The sequence below is a fragment of the Stigmatopora nigra genome, chromosome 2 (assembly GCF_051989575.1).
Source record: "Stigmatopora nigra isolate UIUO_SnigA chromosome 2, RoL_Snig_1.1, whole genome shotgun sequence".
In the NCBI taxonomy this organism is placed as follows: Eukaryota; Metazoa; Chordata; class Actinopteri; order Syngnathiformes; family Syngnathidae; genus Stigmatopora; species Stigmatopora nigra.
The window spans coordinates 1122040-1142586 of record NC_135509.1 but is presented as its reverse complement, the minus strand read 5'-3'; the positions used below and the strand labels follow the sequence as shown (position 1 = coordinate 1142586).

At 44.7% G+C, this 20547-nt stretch overlaps 2 protein-coding genes across 2 annotated transcripts; one reads left to right on the top strand and one right to left on the bottom strand.

The window, feature by feature from the left end:
• Positions 1–47: 47 nt before the first annotated feature.
• Positions 48–2916, bottom strand: LOC144189582 (uncharacterized). Its single transcript, XM_077710771.1, has 3 exons — positions 2776–2916; positions 1424–1552; positions 48–950 (listed from the first exon to the last, which is right to left on the bottom strand). The coding sequence occupies exons 2-3, from the start codon at positions 1544–1546 to the stop codon at positions 390–392; spliced, it is 684 nt and encodes a 227-aa protein (XP_077566897.1). The 5' UTR covers positions 1547–1552; positions 2776–2916; the 3' UTR covers positions 48–389.
• LOC144189399 (tyrosine-protein phosphatase non-receptor type 14-like) lies at positions 1438–20538 on the top strand. The gene is made up of 24 exons (XM_077710755.1): positions 1438–1609; positions 3219–3308; positions 3656–3801; positions 5801–5861; positions 5965–6349; positions 9647–9990; positions 10083–10267; positions 13354–13451; positions 13757–13824; positions 13903–13973; positions 14048–14135; positions 14204–14292; positions 14355–14442; positions 14585–14667; positions 14742–14802; positions 14954–15032; positions 15100–15551; positions 15822–17039; positions 17638–17781; positions 18105–18326; positions 18793–18921; positions 18985–19219; positions 19296–19459; positions 19530–20538. The coding sequence occupies exons 6-24, from the start codon at positions 9817–9819 to the stop codon at positions 19656–19658; spliced, it is 3777 nt and encodes a 1258-aa protein (XP_077566881.1). The 5' UTR covers positions 1438–1609; positions 3219–3308; positions 3656–3801; positions 5801–5861; positions 5965–6349; positions 9647–9816; the 3' UTR covers positions 19659–20538.
• The last annotated feature ends 9 nt before the right edge of the window (positions 20539–20547 follow it).

Sequence of the window (20547 nt, the reverse complement as noted above, 5' to 3'; positions counted from 1 at the left end):
TTTTTGTTATCAGACACAAGAGCACCGTGTCAAGAAAAGAAAATACATTTCATGTGAGTATTTCTTTTAATTTACAAAATAAAATACATAGAGCACATTGAAGCTAACTTTCCCAGAGTCGTATACTACTACTTAGGGTTGAACAATATGGCGATATGTGTCATGATATGCCCCTCCCTTTTGAAAGAAAAAAATGTCAGTAGGGAAAAAAGTATCCATTTTTAGAAAGCACTAGAATTCAAGGGTGTCAGACTCGGGTTGCATTAATTTAGATATAATATTTAGATATTTTTTGTTATAAATGGATTAAAAGAAGTGGATGTAAAGCCCTGAATATTCCGTTTGGCTGCTTAGGCTTAACGCAAACATGCAAAAGTCCAACTGGGCTATTAACCCATTATCCTCTGGACGTCCTTAAGGAGAATGTCCCTGAAAATCCCGGCCAGCGTCCCCTGAGGATTGTTGGTCGTGGATTTCACTACGTCGGCCTCACGCCGACCTCCCGCTTGTGGGCGGAGCTTCCGCGCCCGGACGGCGCCGTTGCCCCGCCCACGAGGCCGAGGGTCAAAACGGGCCTCGGGGGAACCGCCTTCTCTTTTCCCCGGTTTGCGTTTGCGCCCGGCCGGCTTCCCCCAACGGAAGTGCTCCATGGCATAGGGGCTCCTTTTGGACCCCTTCTGACCCAGTTTGGGTCCGGGGGTGATGTGGCCCGGCGGTTTTCCCCAGCGGAAGTGCTCCATGGAGTAGCCCCTCTTGGCGTCGACGAATCCGGGACGAGGTTCCCTGGTCTTGTTCCGGTGGGGTTTGTTCCAGCGGAAGTGATCCGTGGGGTAAGTACGCCGAGGGGTGCCGGGTCTGGGCTCGCCGAGGGGGGACAGTTCGTTTTCCTCGCTGGCGTTGAGGACTGGGCGAGGTAGTCGTTTTGGGGCTTTGCAGAATTCCAGGCACTCCTATATGGCGACCCATCACAGAGAGAAGAGACGTGAATCACCATGGTGGCGACACGAGGTCAGCATTTTTCATTCTGTTATTTCTCGCTTGCTTTTATCACAAAAGAAGAAAAGCCAAGGGGGAGATATGTTTTATATTAGTCGTCTCGCGCTAGTTTTACTTGGAAATTTGGGACGATGAAATCCTTTTATCTCACCACTTTAAACCATTTCCCCCTTATGTACTCCTGTTTAAATTGCTGTGGGGGCTTATTTTTAATTTTTTGGACATATTTTTAATAATCTATTCTATTTCTGACACAGGTTCAATTTCAAGATTGGAAGTTTCATGTTTGAACATGACAACGTTGACTTTTGGTGTGAGTAACATTTTACAACATCAACGTACATTCCAAATGATTTCATTGGTCGTCTTATGTTCCAACAGAGCCGGCCAATCAGACGACAGCCCCGAAAAAAAAGATGCCACTCACCAGCAGGCGCCCTTTGTTGACCCTCACGCAAATGGAGCAGTCGGATGATCCCGAGGCCGAAGTCGGGGTCGGGATGGACGCCAGCGTCAGCAGCACCAAAGACAGCCAGCTGGGACGCCCCATGCTCGGCTGCAAGGCCCAATGGGAACGCAGGATGTGAGAATGGACAAGATCCGTCCCTCCCCGGTACGTCAATCATCTTCTACTTCTAGATTTTAGCATTTTGGAAACAAAACACTTTACCCTAACCCTAAAACAATGTCTGAGCTTTTTAAAAATATATTTTTAGATTTTACTAAATGATTTTTGAACTAAAAACACAGAAAAAAATGATTAAAAAATGACAATGATTGATTTTAAAAGGGGGAAAATCAGGAAATTTAATATACATCTAGACTCATTAATTTTAATTTAATCCTTAAACAGAAATTGAGTACTACTTTTTTGGGCCGGACAAAATGATGCAGCGGGCCAAATTTGGTCCCCCGGGCCGCGCATTAGAGAATGAATATAGCAGACGCTTATTATAATGATATCTGTAACTCTTTAGGCTGCCAAACCGATGAAATATGCAAAAGGACAAACGTTTTTTTGTCGCTTCACGCTTGATTCTTTTGTAAGAGCAAAAAGGAAAAAAAATATTGGCAGTCAACTTGTGTCTTTGGATTCCGTGGCGTTTTGCGAACAAAAGCTTTGACGCTTCTGCTCCGACTTTATTGCTTTTTTTTTCCGGTGCTGGATTTGTTGGGGGTTTTTTTGGCCCCATTTTTAGGTAAAGATGTCCCCCAAAAAACACAATTGGATTTAGATTAAATGTTAATGGTAGAATTAATTATTATTGACGTAACGTCTTGCAGAAATTATTAATAGCCATTTAAATAATATGCCAACATTAAAAAATGCCATAAATAAGCATATGATAACTGCATTAAGGAGGTTTATTAATTTAATTACATTTTTAGGGCTAGTGACTATATTAGAAAAAAAAAGATTATGCTTCTATTATAATAATATAATAATAATAATATTCTAAATCCAAGTTGTTACACCATTTAATTTTATGGATGCTCTTTTCCCTTTTTTTATTTTTAGAAACCCAAACTTTTACCCCTCAAAAACCAACTTGACGAATATTCCCTTCAAAAAGCCACCAGCCTATTTTAAGCATTTAACAGGCAAAAAAAAAAACTACAAAAAAAGCATTTTCCCTTTTTGTGGCTTTCCCACCCCCCAAAAACCCACAATTTAATTAAATTTCTCCAACCTTTCCCATTTTTTGTAGACCCTTACCTAGCTCACCCCCAAAAAATGACCACATACAACATAGCATCAAAAAATAAGCTATTTCTTACCGTTTGCTCCTTTTTAGGTCGTTTTTTAAGCCGTTTTTTTAGGATTTTTTTTGCTCCGCGACTCTTGCGCCGTCCCTCCTCGCTCTCTCGGCTCTTTTTATAGAGCGCTTCAAGGCCTGCGCGTCTGTTTTGGATGTAGAGGATCTCCCACTCTCTCGCTGGGGGCGGGGAAACCACGCAAAAGTACTGTGTGTGTGTGTATGTATGTTAGTCGTTGCGTTAGCCCACGTAGCACAAAGAAATGGAAGGGAAGGGAAAAAAAATTATGTCGTGTTTTCATAATGTGTGTGGGATTAACTCCTTGTCAGCCATTGGCCGCTGTGGACGTCCAATTTTTTTTTACTGGGAGAAACGGCGTTCAATTTGTGAAATGTATTGCAGTCATAATGGGGCAAAAATGTGCTATATGACATCAAATAATTGTTTTTATATGTTCATTATAGGGTGCCATGGCAGTCAAATGATCATCACTAGGGTCCCCTCGGTCCAATTGAATGGGAGATGTAGCTTTCAAACTACTAAGTGCAAATGAGGTAAGTGTGTCTTGATTTTGAAATGGTGACTTCCAATTGGGGAAAAGTTTACATCAGGCAACGTGTTCTTACACTCTATACATGACAGATTGCTTTTTATTTTGAAGGGACGCACATCTGTTTAATATCAGCAATGATTCAATATTTTTCTTTGCCGCCCCCTTTCTGGAAGAATGCGCTTTAAAAAATATTAAACCGCGCAGTTAGCATTGTTATTTTGAGGGCAAAATGGCCGTCGTTTTGAAGGGTTTCAGTCTTATTTCAACCAGTGAATAAAAAAAAAAATTAAAAAAACTATATTTTGCTTGGACTTTTGTCGTTAACTACTTTTTCTTTCTTTGCTCTAGCGTCGGCTGTGACGTGACCCCGAAAGGTCAGATGCGTAGGAACGTCTCCGTCGCCCCCAGAAGCCAATGTTCTCCTGCTTAATTGGTGTCCTTGAAGGCAACACGAGAAACCTTTTGCACCCGGAGGCTGAAAAGAAAGGTCAAAGGTCAGCACCGCGACGCGTCGTGACTTGACTGCCGCTTTGAAAAACTGCAGAATTGAAAAAAAAGTACACAGCGGTAGACTAAACGCATCAAAAATAACTTTTCCGAGTCTTTACATTAAAAAATAGTTTCCATCAATCACCAATTTAAACTCAAATCATAGATTTTTTTTTGTTAACCCAGTTCGTTTACATCCAAAAGCATTACGGCTATGGCTCTCGAGCCTTATATGGCTGTTTTAATGGGCAAAAATACCGTATTCAACAAAAAAAGACTATTTTCTCTTATTTAATATCAACAATATGCGCATTCTGACCCTCCGCCATAATATTTGGCCTTAACTGGTTTCGCAAACTCGTCCCGGTTCAAACAAACACGCTAGGAAAAATTCCCAGCATTGGCTTGGACGTCCACAAACCGTTTTATCGCCGTCGGAATGTTGTCCTAACGAGCGCCGACGGACCGAAGCCACTTTCTGCCAGAGTGATAAGATCCCGATAAGACGCCTTCCTCCATTTGTTTTCATATCAAAACGTGTGTGTGTGGGCCTCAATCACCCCTTTGGATGTGTGAAAATATTTGGGTTTCATAACGGGGTCGAAAAAACACTTAAAGTTTTATGTGTTCAGGTGGTTAAGTGGTTGGCATGGCGGCCTAACGGTTCTGAGTCGAGGGTTCGATCCCTGAATTTTTTCTGGGTGCTCCGATTTCCTCCCACATCCACAAAATGTGCAACCTAGGCAAATTTGAGGCTAAATTCCGGTAGCCATGAATGATTGGTTACCCATTCAGTGAATCCGCGAAATTTGAGGGATTACTGCACTTTTTTTAAATGGAACATAGCATTATTTAATATTTGCAACTCTGGGATATCTCGATTGGACACCGACCGTTATGAATCCATCTGGATTCCCACATCCACATCGTTTGGGACGTACTCCGTCACCCCCGGCCCAAATGTTTCCAAAATAAGCAAGCGTACATACGTAGTACGTGATCCCCGCTGTTGTTTTTGGCAGTACACTTGGACAAAAATACTGATTAGTCTTGGTCTTGTTGTTGTCATTTTAAAGTACTTCAAGTGAAAGTTTTTAGGGTATAGGTCAAATCGTTTTAAACTTATGGAGAGCATTAACACATCTAGCATTTTTTACACAATCAAAATGCATGCTTAATTTCCCAAATGTATTATTATAACATGTTATAATAATAATTAATGTTATATGATACCTTGTTGTAATATTAATGTATTATTATGAGAATACCATGCCTTTCTGTCTAGTTATATTTAAAAGACAATATACTATATGACCTTATGTCCTTATAATTAAGTGTACTTTACGATGTGGTAGTACCCCAAGTGGCCACAGGAGGTCAGCTTTTTCTTCCTAATATTTTTGAGGTGGTTTGTATAGAGAAATATATAGTATATACTACGTGTTCCCCTTTTCTTCCAAATTCAACTTTGCTCGAATTGAATAATAAGAATAATTAATGAAAATGAAGTTTGATTCCTAAAAAAGTATATGTTGCATAAGTCATGAATGTTCTTTCTTTCACCACAGTGACCCCAATTAAATCTTGATAACGAGACTACTGCTTTCAAAGTATGTGTGAAGATGTAACGCAGTAAAGTTGTAAGGTCGAATATGTGGGTCCGTCCGTACGTGGCCCCTAAAAGAGCGTGAAAGTAGGGTCCCCGCATTCCTTACATTCCGGTCTAGTGATGTCACAGCCGTCCCCCTAAGGGGCTGCCTTCGAGGTACTCGTCAAAACTCGGAATTTTCACAACAATCCATCTTTCTCTTTCTTAGAACGGTTATGTTTGAGCCATTGTTGATTCAGTTGTTGAAGAAAAAATGGAACTTTCAGTGACAAAGGCAACTATTTTATTTTATGTCTGAAGTGAATGATCTATTTAAATCTATTTGTATAGTGTATATACGCTGGTTTATTCAAAAATATAGTGTCTTTAAACTAAACTCAAACAATCTTTTGCAGTTTTACGCGCAGAAGTCAACGGGGGCAGCGACGTGGACCACACTTGGCCCCGGAGCCGTAAGTAAGAGACCGTGCCCTCTATACATATAAAAAATAATTTCAAGATCTAAAAATTGTGCACGAAGCGGTTAATGAAAACTGTCAAAATTTGCCCCAACTGCCAGACTTCCCACATCATGTGAGGTGTCGTGAAGGCATCGGCCCAGCCCGCCCTCTGGTGTCCAGAACGCCCCATTGGGGCAAAAAGCGGGGGTTCCTCCACTTCTAGCCTAGCAAAGGCGCCCAGCAACACTGCCCAGGAAAGCTGCGTCTTTTTCCCCAAGTTGACTTTTTAACTTTTCTTCCTTCCTCGGCTATAAACGACAACTTTTTCTCCTCTTAATCCCCAAACAGAGTCCGCGTGCGAGATTTATCCGCCTCCGAAATCCCCTGGACAAATCCATGCGGAAACCTAACCCCGACTGGATGTGGATTATTCCATTATTTTCGGGCTGAGGGAAAGGACCGCGCGGAGGAAAATCGCCACGGAAGACTTGGGCATGTAGCTGGGTAAGTTAATTTCACTTAAACGGTTTGTTCCAACTACTTTTATTTAAATTACAGCTCAGTATAGATAAAACCACAGTAACATAGCTACGGGGACTTCGAAAATACAGGCAAAACTGGAGCGAAAGGCAGCAGAACTTCATAATGAAATACGCCCAAAATGACGGTAAGTGGAGACGTCTATCAACTGTATTCATGCGTAAATTATTTTTAAAATGTGGTTAGTACAAAGTAATTAGCGTCGACGTCCATCCACTGGGATATTTTTAAAATGTTATTACAAAGTAATTAGCGTCGACGTCCACCCAAAAGTGACAGTTAAGGCGGGCGAAAATGTAAAAAATGTGACTCGTAAAATGTGGTAAATATAATGTAAAATACTTTCAGGTAAGTCTAGCAACTGGAGAGTCGTATTAAATTACAATAAAAGTAGCAGTCTATCAACTTGGAGTCAAAATAATTCAGAAGTGACAGTAAAGGCCGAATCTAGTGGTTAAATAAGTCTAAAAATGTCCATAACTAGCCCCCAAAACAGCAGTTTGTAGTAAAATCAAGATCAAGTTCACCAAGAACTCCAAGGTTAAAAATGGCGCTTTCAATGCTCCAGACTATTACCTGGAACTTCATTGAAGTATAATGGTTCAAAAGGTAAGCCCCAGGGATACATTAAGTAAGAAGCTGTCTATCACCTGGAGCTTTACTGTCATTTTAATACTAGAATGTAAATAGATAAGTGTAACAACAACAGCAAAAAAACTGAACTCATTGGCTACCTGGTTCTCTATAGTTAAATCACTGCGGGTTTATAGCCATCTTTCCTCGTTTTAGAGTGAAAAACAGTCCCCCGTGGCGTCCTTATTATCCCTAAAAGTAGTTTACGCACGCTGCGATCATGCTGATGATGCTACTTTTTAAAAATATGTGCGTCTTGCATAATTCTTGCATGTTTTTGCGTGTGAAAGCTGTGTTTGGACAAGCACTAATTACCTGTAAATAACATACACACACAATTTAGAAGCGACAGGGGGGCCTCTCAATCACATCTGGCTGCTTCTAACGTCCCAAAAAGCCCGCTGCGTAAATTACATGGTAGCCAGGATGGTGGTTTTCGGGGAATATGCGGCACTTTGCCGGAGAATTTTCAAGGTCTTCAAAATTCCACGTCTTGCCAGAGGCCATTCAGCCGGAGGGAGGGGCGGGCATTGGTGGTCTGCGTTTTTTTTTTGGTTCAGTACTGTAAAACTGTCACATTTAAAAAAAAAAAAATGTAAGAAAACATCAATGTTCGCGTGGTTGTGGATGGCCGACAGACGGCGTGTTAAAACCCGTCCTGTGTTTATGTACGCATTTAGGCAGGTGCAAAGGGGCGGTACTTAAGCCGCAAAGACTCCGCCCCCAAAAGTGTAGCTAAAAATGGAAATGTCAATTATCTAGAAATAAATGGGCACTTGGGTTGTAATTGAATGTAAGCGTGTTAAGCAAGAATAACTGCTGATAAATACCTCGTGCGCATATTTTAAAAGTTATTTTTTAATTCAATTAGTCATGTCATCAGTGGATGCGGTCTGTTTATTTTTTCCTCAATTCACTACTTAACAGGTATGATTAGCTGTTAAATTTAGCTGTATTCCGCAAAATGTAGTTTACTTTAATTTAAAAAAAAGTGCATTGCTCCTCCCAATTTTTTTCCATTGCTATATTATGACAGAAAAATAGCTTATAACCACATCGTACAGTCTTAATATGTTCTCTCTATTTAAACCACCAGAAAATATTTGACATGTCTTCCAAATTTTTGTGCGCTAACATGGAACAGAAATGCCGTCCTATTAACGTAAAGCAGGCGCCTATGTTGAAACGTCCCGTTTGATGTGGTTCCCAGGCGCGGGACACTTTTTAGGTGGGTGGGAATGTCGTGGAAAAAGTGAACAACTTTGGCTGTGGTGTGATGGCGTCTCCGTTGTTGACCTTTCCGTTCTTCTCCTCGGCAAGTGGAATAACACGATAAGAGACGGACGGAGATGTTTCCCAGCGCTAACATGTTAGCTCATTAGCATAGGTTGTCTAGCACTTGTCAGCATAAGCTAAATGTAAAATGTTATGAAAAATATTTTTTTAAACCAAATTAGCACGCCACAATGCTACAATACGAGGAAAAAAATATGCTCAATTTAGCCAAAGTTCCAAAACAACTCCTTTTTTTTACTCCCCAAAATTACAACGTTGACATTTTTCACCCAGCGCGCCTTTAAATAAACGTCGGATGTGGATTTAAAAAAAAAAAAAAAAAAGTCTAGCTAACCTATTGTCTTTGGGTCTGTTTTGACCTTACCGCAATTTAGCGGCGTGACACTGATTGCTAACTGTGCTCTCTTGGCTAACCCCGCTAGCAAGAGTGTGTTTTTGCGGTCAGCGCTTGTTAGCGCACGTCCATGTTTGTTTGCTACACGGCAAAAATATGCGAGGCTATTGGACGTGTTATTCATGCCTTGTTTGGATTTTGTCCTTCTGCCAATCAGGAAGAAGAAAAAAAACACAAACACTGTAGTAGTTTTTACGGCACTCCCGAAGGAATGCATTTGGCAAGGGCGACGTTGTTATTAAGCACGTCTTCTTGATCCTCCTTCTCGCAACGTGTACTTGGGGTCAGGTGTGCCGTGTTTTCCGAGTGGAAGGACAGAGGAATTTGGGCCGCCGTCCAAACTGACTGTCATCAACGCGTTGCCAGATCCCGGACAAGAAGCAACACATCCACTCCATTTGTTCTTCTTCTTCTGCAGTGCTTTCTTGTCACGCTCTTTCTTCTTCTTCCTCCCCCCTCCACCTGCTGTTTTTGAACATTTTGATGATTAAAAACCTTAATCAAATTCATCAAATACCTCTAAATAAAAAAAAAACTCAACAAGAATGTAGCCCCAGTTTAAATATTTTAGAAGTATTATAAAAAAAAAACATCTGATTATGTGCTGTGGTACTTAGCAAAACAAGATAAAAAATAAAGAAATGCCTCCTTTAGAAGCTCCATTAGCCAATAGCTCATTTATCGTGGTTAATAGTTTCAAAGAACTTTCGCAATAGGTAAATAAACTGGTTTTATGGTATTTCATGAATATTATTTCCCCGGTAAAACCTTCTGTGTACTTTTATATAACTCTTGTAGGTCAAAAAACGACCCTCTAGTTATACAATCTCTAATTGTGATTTGCCTTTTCACCCCATTTCATGTTTGTGTTATTTTACTCTCGAGGTTAGACAAGTTGTTGTTTAGTTTTGACTTATTTTTGTGTTGTTGTTTTTTAGGCCCCGCCCTCCTATTTGAAGCCATCGGGAATGGGCCAGCAGCACCTGGTCAGGGAGCATCTCTCCACGCGACTGGCGTCGGCCCAGAGCGAGGGGGGCCTCAAGGCGGCCTGAGCCTGCCCCCTCATCACTAACTTTTGCTGTCTTCCACGCCGTCTTTGGAACTCGCCATGCCCTTCCGCCTCAAGCTGCGTCGTACGCGGCGCTACAACGTCCTCAGCAAGAATTACTTTGTGACGCGCATCCGCTTGCTGGACAACAACGTGATCGATTGCACGCTGTCGGTGGAAAGCACGGGTCAGGAATGCCTGGAAGCCGTGGCCCAGAGATTGGAACTGCGGGAGGTAAGATTTAGCGGAGGCGGGGCTTAATACAAATGTATTCTATTTGTTAATTTGTTACGTATGTTTTTCCTATTCTTTTGTGTTTTCCTCAGACTCATTTCTTTGGCTTATGGTTCAACGGGAAGATCCAAACTCCCGCCCAACGTTGGGTGGAATTAGAAAAACCCCTGAAGAAGCAGCTGGACAAATTCGGCAACGAGCTGAACGGCAACGAACTCTTCTTCGGGGTCATGTTCTACGTACCCAGCGTATCCCGCTTGGAGCAGGAAGCCACCAGGTGAGCCTGCGACTAATATCCCAAACGGCCGGGCCAGAAGATGACACGCGTGTGTTGAATCCACCGCGAGATGCCGTGGCCGCGCTCCATTAACGTCAGTGGACGCCTCCTCCTTCCCGCGTTCGACGCGAATCGCTATGCTAACACCCAGCTGCTGAATTTGCGGCTTCTGCAAAACGGGTCGACGGCAGGTCACGTTTTTTTCACCCAAAAAGTTAAACAAAATAGGATGCTAACTTAAAATTAGCTTTTCCACTTAAAAGCACAATGTGACTAATCAAAACAAACCCTGACCCCCCAAAATCGAGATCTTTACTTCGTTTAAATTTATTTTTTCGACTAGTACGACTTTTCGACACATTTTTACCTACGTAGCATGCCGACTTTGTAAAAAAGAAGAGCGCAGTTTGATCTACTGAGGCCTGGGATCTGCTCCGTTAAAGGGACGGTATTCCAGGAATCCCTCTGCGGGCTTTTATGGAGTGTGACTACGGGCCGTTGGAGGGCCGGCGGGGGAATTTAACCAACAATAGTCTCCTCTTTTTCTCGCCCCCCCACCTCCCCTCGTTTTCTATTAGCATGCCTGTACAGAGTGTGGCCAGCACTTTCATTGGAGTCCCGTGTTTAGTTCCCTTTCACTCCTTGCCTCCTTTTGGCCTCGCGTGAGTCAGGAATGTTGGCGTGGGAGGCGGACCACGCATTCCTCTCGGCAGAAGGGCGAGGGGGGGGGGGCGTCTGGTTTGCACAACGCTCACCTCGCAAGAATCCTCCGACGAGGCAGCTGCAAAAGCGCCGCTGTCGGAGGAGGACTTGGTCACAATGCGCCGCTTTGTGGACCCCCCCAACACCCCCCCGCGCACGCCACCAGGGGCTTCGGGAAAGCCGCGCCCCCTCGCTGAAAGCTAGTAAACAATCGGCCAAATGTTTGCACGCCGTGGCGAAACCAAGACGTGCGCCAATGGCCAAGCAGAAATAGTGACATTTGCTTACAGACTAGTCAAGATGTTGATGTAATTTGCATTCCAGGCCACAGGAGGGCACTGTGACGAGGAGTGAATTTTTGCAACAAGCTATAATCTAATGACTTTTTTGTGTACACTTTGTTTTACTAATTTTAATTATTTTACAGAAGACAACAAACGGTTAGCATGCGCTAAAAAAGTTAAAATGTTCCCGAAACGTAAATGTTTCGAAGCCAGACTTGTCTTAGGGTTTACACTGCGTTATTTATGCGGTCATAGCTCGCCGCATATCCCCCGTTGTTGTTTTTTTTATCCCCTTTTTCTTTTTTGGCTTAAACTAAAATATAATTATGTCTGGGCTCACCACACACACAAAAAAAACTATGTTTATGGTCTTCTATTGTAAACATGGTGGGACTAAATGGGATTTTAGGGACATTGTTTTCTAGATTCACCGCGCTCAAAATGAAAAAACTTGCTCAAACAAAGCCGCCTTTATACATGGCACGGGCGTGTTCAAAACCTCACGCCAGATGTCCGAGGGGGGCCTTTTTTGTGCACGCCGCCCGCCGACATATGCTCCGGCGTGCGTGCGTTCTTGCCTGCGAGCGCCGACTCGCACTCTTGCCGTTTGACCCCCGACGACCCCCCTATCGGGCATGAGAGCAGACGTGTGGGAGGGCAGGGAAGATGTGCGCTGAGAAATGTGTGGAATCAGCGAGGAGCACAACAAAGTACAGCTGCATCTGCGTTTTGGCTTTTTTTGTTTGACGCGTTTTTTTGCCTTGGACTCCAAGGCCGCTAAAGTCCACAGTTTGCTTTCTTTGCTCCTTCAATCCGGACTTTACTGCGGTTCTTTTTTGCGTTGCAATTTTGGCAAGTCACCCAAAATATCCGAAAAATACCCAAGTACCCTCTAACCCACGTGTGTCAAAGTGGCGGCCCGGGGGCCAAATTTGGCCCGCCGCATCATTTTGTGCGGCCCAGTAAAGTAAATCATGAGACTTTCGTTTTTAGGATGAAATTCAAATGAAGAGTATAGATGTATATTACTTTTCCTGATTTTTCCTCCTTTTAATAAATTTCAACAATTGTCATTTTTTAATCATTTTATCATCATTTATCGTGTTTGTACTTAAAAAATCATTTTATAAAATCTAAAAATACATTTTAAAAAAACTAAAATAAACATTGATTAAGATATATAAAAAACTTTTAATCCAGTTATTTAAATCCATTTATAAAAAAAAATGTAAATATTACATCTAAAATGACATAATGCTCCTCTGTATTATTATTTCCAGTTCTCCTCCCGTCAAAACGCCGTCCGCCATCTTCAAATTCCGGCGGTCCCGACTTGGCCCCGCCCTGGTTCGACCGCATCTAGCTCCGCCTTTTTCCCCCCGCCACGCCGCCCGGCTAATTAGAGGGTTGCCACGGGAACGGAATGGCATCCCGGCCAATGGGTGTAATGACAGGGTGAGGGAGGAGAAGTGCAGGGTCAGATTATAGGCGCTGGGAGAGGAGCTAAATAAGGGTCCAAGTGGGAGAGACGGGTGAGAATGTGGGACGGACAGACGGACGGACGGGGACAATTGAAAAATATGTAGGCGCAAAAAAAAAAAAAAATCAAATAATAGAACATTCTATGCAGTGGAAATGTGCTATTTTTGCTAATGCTAACTCATTAGCTTCCTACTACTACTAATACATTTATATTTCTGTTCTCTTTTTAGTGGCTCTCAAAATGGTGGCCCAGGGGCCAATTGAGGTCCATAGGAGAATTTTTACTGGCCCATTTCATGACATCAAACTTCTACTACTTCAAATTGACGGCATCCCAAACTAAGCAAAAAAAAAGCTAGCTTGTAAATCTGAAAATGAGTCACTGGGGTGATTCACTCATTCCTGTGTAGGATTCTGTAAAAAAACCTTTGTGATCTTGCCAGACTCCCAAAAAAGGAAAAACTCCCCCTTTTTTGTCTTGTCTTTTCCAAAAACTACGCTATGTTTTTACAATAGTGGTTCTGGAAATGAATTTTTGTGATGCTCTTTTATTATTGTAGACTCCAAATCTTTTTTGACCAAAAATAGTGACATGTTACCCTTTTTTGTTCCACTTAGGTATCAGTATTACCTTCAGGTGAAGAAAGAACTGTTGGACGGACGTCTCCACTGCACGGTGGAGCAAGGCATCAGACTAGCCGGACTAGCGGTGCAAGGTGAGCACTCCCCAAAACAAAAACTTGACGGCTCAAGCGACTAATCTCGCCGAGACGGCGGAGGGCGTAAGGGCACGCGACCTCGGGTCATCTCGACTTTGCTACCTAATATGGCCGCGTAACGTGGGAGAGTTGGCTCGCTGGAGGGGATTGTAAACATACAGTTAGCTTATCGCTGTCTTTAAGGTTAGTCAAGGAAAGGATTCGCTAATGCTAACGCTATCACCATGTATTGTGGAATTTTATTTGCTTTAATTATAACCAATGTTTAGAAAAAAGTCTTATTTTTGTTATTTTTTTTCCAGCCGATTTCGGGGACTTCACCCAGTTCACCTCTCAGGACTTCCTCAGGGAGTATGTGCTCTTCCCAGTGGTAAGTTTTCATTTCAAATCACATTATTCTGCCTTTTTTATTGATATTTTTTCTAATTAGCAACATTAAAACTCTCAGAACTGGCCTCACGGAGACGAGGTGCTGGAAGAATGGACTCACAAGGTCGCTGAAGAGCACAAGAGCCACTGGTACTAACCTCCTTTTTCATTTTCTACCCACATATTATCACCAAACCCATGTTGACATCCTTATGTTTTTATAGCCGAATGCGGGCGGCCGAGGCGGAGCTTTTATACATTAAGGAAATCGAGAAAGTGGACGGCTTCGGTCAGGAGAGTTTTGCGGCAAAGGTCAGAAACACCCCCATAAAAGTCTTTTAAAATAAAGCAGGTTTCTGAAATCCCGCGTTTCATCACAGGACAACTACACCAACGACATTTTCATCGGCATGTCTTTCATCGGCGTCTTCGTCAAGCACAGAAATGGCCGATCCATCATGCTTCACAGGTGAGTTTCAGTTTGATTTATCTCGCCTTTTTTGGCCTAAAAAAATGTCTTTGTGGCACAAGGTGGAAGGACATCGGGACCATCGCGCACAACAAATCGGCCATCACCGTTGAGATAACCAGCCGCGACGACACCATCATCTTTCACATGGTAAGTTTTGGCCCAGAATTGACATCAGGAAAGCACCATTCTTATCTCGCCGCGTTTCTATCGCCGTCATTTTCCATGTGAAATGAAGGACAAGGACAAATGTGACAAATTCCTCACCAATGTTTTGTCTTTTTGCGCGCAGGAGGATATGGAAATGGCCAAGTACATCTCTCGCCTCTTCACGGCCAGACACAAGTTCTACAAACAGAACAAGATTTGCGCCGAGTGAGTTTTCCCGAGGACGCCCGAAGGCCGCCACCATCCGTGTGTGCGTGCTCACGTCGGTTGTTTGTCCTCAGGCCGACACATTCCCCCGCGCCCATCAGGAGGCGACCCACCTGGACGCATCGTCTCTCTCTGGTACGCTTTGAAAATGTCCGAATTTCCGTCCAAAGCCTTTCAAAATGTACATTTTCATGGCTAAAATGAGCATTTTGATCCAGTTAATTTAATCCAATTAAAAAAAATAAATAAAAACATCCAACTTGAGTTTGACACTGTTGTTTTGCAGCCTCGACCGCCATCTTGCAACTTCCAAACCATGCATTCCCAGTACGGAGAACATTTCCAAGACACCAAGAGCTCTCAAGGTAAGACGCCATCCTCAGACCCAAAAAAACCCAAGTGACGTTAATTTCCCCGTCTCCCCCCGCTCAGACAGCATCTTCCACGACGACCCCTACTACAAATCGGAGAGCAGCCTGGACCGCTGCCAATCGGAGTTCCCCTTCCGCAACGGCAGCGTGTACAGCAGCCCCAGTTTGAGCTCGCTCAACCACTCGCAGACTTTTGTGGCGCCCTCCCCCGTCTCCTCCAACCTGAGCATCCCGGGCAGCGAGCTGATGCGTCCCGACTACATCCCCAGCCACCGGCACAGCGCCATCATCGCGCCGTCTTACCGGCCCACGCCCGAGTACGACGCCGTGATGCGGCAGAAGCGGCGCTTGCTCCACCCCCAGCACGACCTGCACAGCCAATCGCTGCGCAGCCTCAACATCAGCAACGCCGGCGCTTACCGGCAGCCCGAGGCGCTGGTTTACAGTCAACCGGAAATGCGGGAACGGGGGCCCTATCACGGTCTGGGACCCAGTCCGGGACCCTACACGCAGGTATGTAAAAATGATTTTAAATTGCCTTTTTTTTCATACATAACACTTTTAAGTGCGCCTTACAGTCGTGAAAATATGGTAAGTAGACTTAAAGTCAGTTGAAACCATGGATATAAGTTATTTGTAATATATAAATAAAAAAAAAGTGATGGCCAATGTGTAACTGTTTCCAAAACGCCACCTTGTGGCCTCTAAATGAAATTGCAGTTTGCTGTGCTTTGTACTTATGTTTTTTGTTGTTGTTTTCAAGCACAAATTTCTCTTTTACAGTTCAGCTACAGTAAGCCACTTCCTCACGGCCCCCACCAGGGAGCCCCAGCCGGAAGTCAGGGTCCTTGTCACTCGCCTTGCGTCAACGGAGGAAACGCCAATGGCGGCGTAGGCGTTGGCGTGGGGATCTCCATCTCCCACACTATGAGCACCCCCGACCTGGCCAACACCAAACTACAAGGAAACAACGCGGGCAACTACCCGGCCACGGCTCACGTGGTACGCAACCCCGTCTCCCGGCCCCCGCCGCCGTACCCCTGCGCGCCCTTCCGGCCCGCCACCAGCACGCCGGACCTGGCCAGCCACCGGCTGCGTTGCATCGGGGGCAGCAGCCCGGAGCTGGTCACCCGCAAGGTGCAGCTGTCCGTCAAGACCTTCCAGCCGGACAGCTCGGCGGTGGTGCGCCAGTCCCTGCAGGAGGTCAGCGAGCCGTTGACCGCCACCGCCGCCAAGCACCGCTCCGCCTTGAGTAAGCGGCATAGCATGGAGGTGATCGCCAGTATGAGAGGGGGCGGGATGGAAGCCGTGACCATGAAGGGCTTGAACGCAACCCTCCATCGGAGGAACACTCTCCGAGAGCACGTTTTGCCCCCGCCCCCCGTGGCCCAGCCGCCGCCTCAGCCGCCGCCCCCTCAACCTCCGCCTCAGCAACCCAAAGAATTGCCCATCGCCATGCCTCCTCCGCAAATGGAAGTGGCGCCGGCACCCCCCGTGGCTTACCAGCACCAAAAGACCCTTTCCAATGCTACCATGCTGATCCACAGCAGCGAGAGCGAGGACGAAGAAGAGGAGGAAGAGGAAGAAGAAGAAAGGCCGGAGTTGGACGTTCAAATCCCGGGTCTCCACGAGGACATTAGCATTAGCGCTCAGTTGCAGGCCGCTTTAGCCAAACTGCCCAACAAGCCTCCGCCAGAGTACCCGGGCCCCCCCAGGCCCACCAGTAACGTCTCCCTGCACCACCACAATCACAACCAGGCGCCACGCGCCGGCCTGGCGCCGGCGGATTCCGGCGAGCGGACCCCCGTGGACGACAACGGCGGGACTCTGACGCGAGGCGACCAGGGTCAAGTCAACGGCGGCGTTTTGGGGCCGTCCATTTCGGAACCGGATCTGACCAGCGTCAAGGAGAGGGTGAGGAAGGAGCCGGTGAAGGAGAGGCCCGTTTCAGAGATGTTCTCCTTGGAGGACAGCATCGTGGAGCGGGAGATTGCCCAAAGGGTGAGATTTATACCACCACCATTTTTTTTAAGTTGCCATTGTCTGTCTTCAGGTATGCGCCAAAACCCAGTCAGTTGATTTCAGCCCTCTCCCAAAAATGTTGATTCGCTGCGACCTCAACTCCCGATTAGCACTAATCCTCCACCTGAGCCCCGCCAGACCCGCTAAAACCTAAAACCCCGCCGATTAACCCCGGGGGGTTCTTCATCTGTCCCGATTCCGTCAAAGTCATTGGCGCCCATTGACGGCGATAGACGGCCAATCCATTTAGGCTGGGTGGGAGGGGCCAACGCACATTGTTTATTCGCCCCTTCCCAGTCTAAATGGATTGACCGTCTGTTGCCGTCAATGGCGGCCAAACGGTGACCCGTCCTAAACTGCCCTCAGAGTGAACAAAAAAAAAAGAACTAAATCACCTGCTTGTGGTGCTTTTGTCCTTAAAACGGAGGCCTCGTGCAGGGTTTAATAGCAGATTAAGAAAAGTGACTAATCCTCTTTGAAAGCTTGAAGCACCCAATGTAGGCAAGAGAGAAGAAGAAGCAAAGACATGTTTCCCTCCGCCGCGAGCCTAACAACGGGATTCTCTTCTTTCTTCAAGACGTTGGAGAGACAGAAGATGTCGGTGGACTCGGCCAAGAGGCCGCTCATGATGGCCGCCCTCAACGGACTTTACGTCAGCCGATCGCCCGTCCCCGAGTGTCCGGCGGCCGAGGACGGCGCCAAAGCCGCCACCGACGAGCGGGTGAGTGAGTTGTAGCTTAGCGTCTTAGCGTTCGCTAACTTGTCACATGATAAGATAATTATTATGGGATATGATTGATTTTAATTACATATTTATTGTTTAGGACTAAAATATGAATGAATAAAACTATCACCTCCTTTTTTATATGCATTTCAACTGACCTCATGACCCACAAATTTAACCACCCAATTCCTTTCATATGACAAAAAATGAAATAGAATAAAAATGAATACTATGTTAGCGGTGACAACGCAAAAGAACAGTAAGTACCGACCAATGTAATACTATGTCACTGATTGCCTTTTGACCTCTCGCCCCGTCAGTGTAAAATGTTGGAGCTGAAACTGGAGGAGGAGGAGGGAGTGGTCACCGAATACGAAGAGGTTCCCAAAAAGCGGACGGACGGCGCCCTCACCACGGCCGCGCTCCCCGAGAACGCCGAGCGCAACCGCTTCCGCGATGTGGTGCCTTATGAGGAGAACCGGGTGGAACTGGTGCCCAATAAGGAGAACAACACAGGCTACATCAATGCCTCCCACATCAAGGTACCCCACCACTCCATACATACAAACATTCCGTTTTTATTTTACAATTGCAGGAATGTAATAGGAATGCAAAAAACCCTGGTAAATCCATCTGGGCTGCCGGATTAGTCCCACCCACTTATGTTCCATCTCGACCCGGTGTAACCCTCTTACCATGTCATTGATTGGCTGTACAGGAAAAACAACAAGTCTATGATTTGGATTCCCATTGGCTGCTTGAGCTGACATTTTAGGATCATTTTGGAACTAGTTTTGTATTTATGCTGCAAAATTGCCTGAAAACACAAAGTATTATTTTAAAGTGGCTATTTTGCTATTGTTTTTAACCAGCAAAATAGCATTTGGTATTTTTTTCATGAATTTTCAGACAAAAAAACTCCTAAAAAGTCAATTTGTTTATTGTCTTGTATATAAAATTGATCCTAATTAAAATCTAAATTGATATTTTTTTAAATTTTGCCCTTAGGTGAGCATCCGAGGCGAGGAATGGCACTACATAAGCACGCAAGGCCCACTAGCCAACACCTGCGCCGATTTCTGGCAAATGGTATGGGAGCAGGGCGTCAACGTCATCGCCATGGTTACGGCCGAAGAAGTAAGTAGCATGCACGCCACCACCGCCACGTGCATTCCTAAGTCTAACACCACTTTTCCGCAGGAGGGCGGTCGTCCCAAGAGCCACCGCTACTGGCCCAAACTGGGCTCCAAACACAACTCGGCCACACACGGCAAGTTTAAAGTCACCACCAAATTCCGCACCGACTCGGGCTGCTACGCCACCACGGGCCTCAAAGTCAAGCACCTGCTCTCGGGCCAGGAGAGAACCGTCTGGCACCTCCAGTACACCGACTGGCCCGAACAAGGCTGCCCGGAATACGTCCAGGGCTTCCTTTGTGGGTCTTCTAACCCGCCTCCATTTTGTTTTGATGGAGCCCCGGACTCATTTGAGATGTTTTCTTCACTCCTCAGCCTACTTGGAGGAGATCCAATCCGTGAGGAGGCACACTAACTCCATGCTGGACACTTCCAAGAGCCTCAACCCGCCCGTGGTGGTGCACTGTAGCGCCGGCGTGGGGCGGACTGGCGTGGTCATCCTCACAGAGTTGATGATCAGCTGTTTGGAGCATAATGAGGTCTGTACATTCTATTTTTTTAGGGTAAAAATGCTCCTAGAGTGAATAAAAGTCATGTTTTTTTTTTCAGCCCGTGGAGATCCCCACCATGTTGTCGGGACTGAGGCAACAAAGGATGCTGATGGTCCAAACCATCTCGCAGTACAAGTTCGTCTACCAGGTTCTCATCCAGTTCCTCAAGAACTCTCGCCTCATTTAAACTCACCTTTTTTTTATTTACATACGTTTTTAAACTGTTGACACGTTAACAGCACTCGTATATGTTTTATGGCTACTCAAAAGTGGCCAATAGTCTTTCTGAAATAACAATTTGGCACTAAAATGTAAAAAAAAAAAAAGCTAATAGAAAAGAATCTGGGATTTGTCGCCGCCCTGTGGACAAAATTATACAGCAATGTGATGTGTATCACCAACTCGTTCGATCATTCTGATTAAATTGGACGTCCACTGCCGTCAATAAGTCAATTTCAACCTTTTTTTTATATTTATTTATCCAGCCCAACAAATCAGAAAACTCCCAGAATGCATTGCACTTCCCGTTTCTTTGTATATTTGTCACTACATTAGCGCAAAATTGGACATTTTTTTCCCCTTACTTTTCCTTCAACCAGGAAAAATCTCCATTTATTTTTTATGATGCTTTTGTAGGTGAGTACATTTCAACATTTGCGCTAAATTGTGCCTTACTGGAGCAACTTTGACCTATCTTAGCTCAAATCAGTCAGTATTTATCCTTGTTTATATTTCTTCTTTTTTGTTGTACAGACACTGTTATGTGTGAAAAAACCTTTTGACTTGGTACTTATCAAAACTACCGCAACTTGTTCAGCTATGCATGTTTTTTTTTAAACGAATATATTTTAATGTACATATACAAGCATAAAATGTATCTATTCTCTTGAATATAAAGCTCCTGCTCCCTTTTAAAAGTCTTTTATTGCACTGGTTTGTCACGTGGCATTCCATTGTTTGTTCATATTTAATCTAGCTTTTCTTCTTCTTGGCGTGTAAATATGTTTTATATACCCTTTCACTGCTTTTTCCCCCTTACACTTGCAATAAAGCCTTATTTTTCTCTACATAGTGGT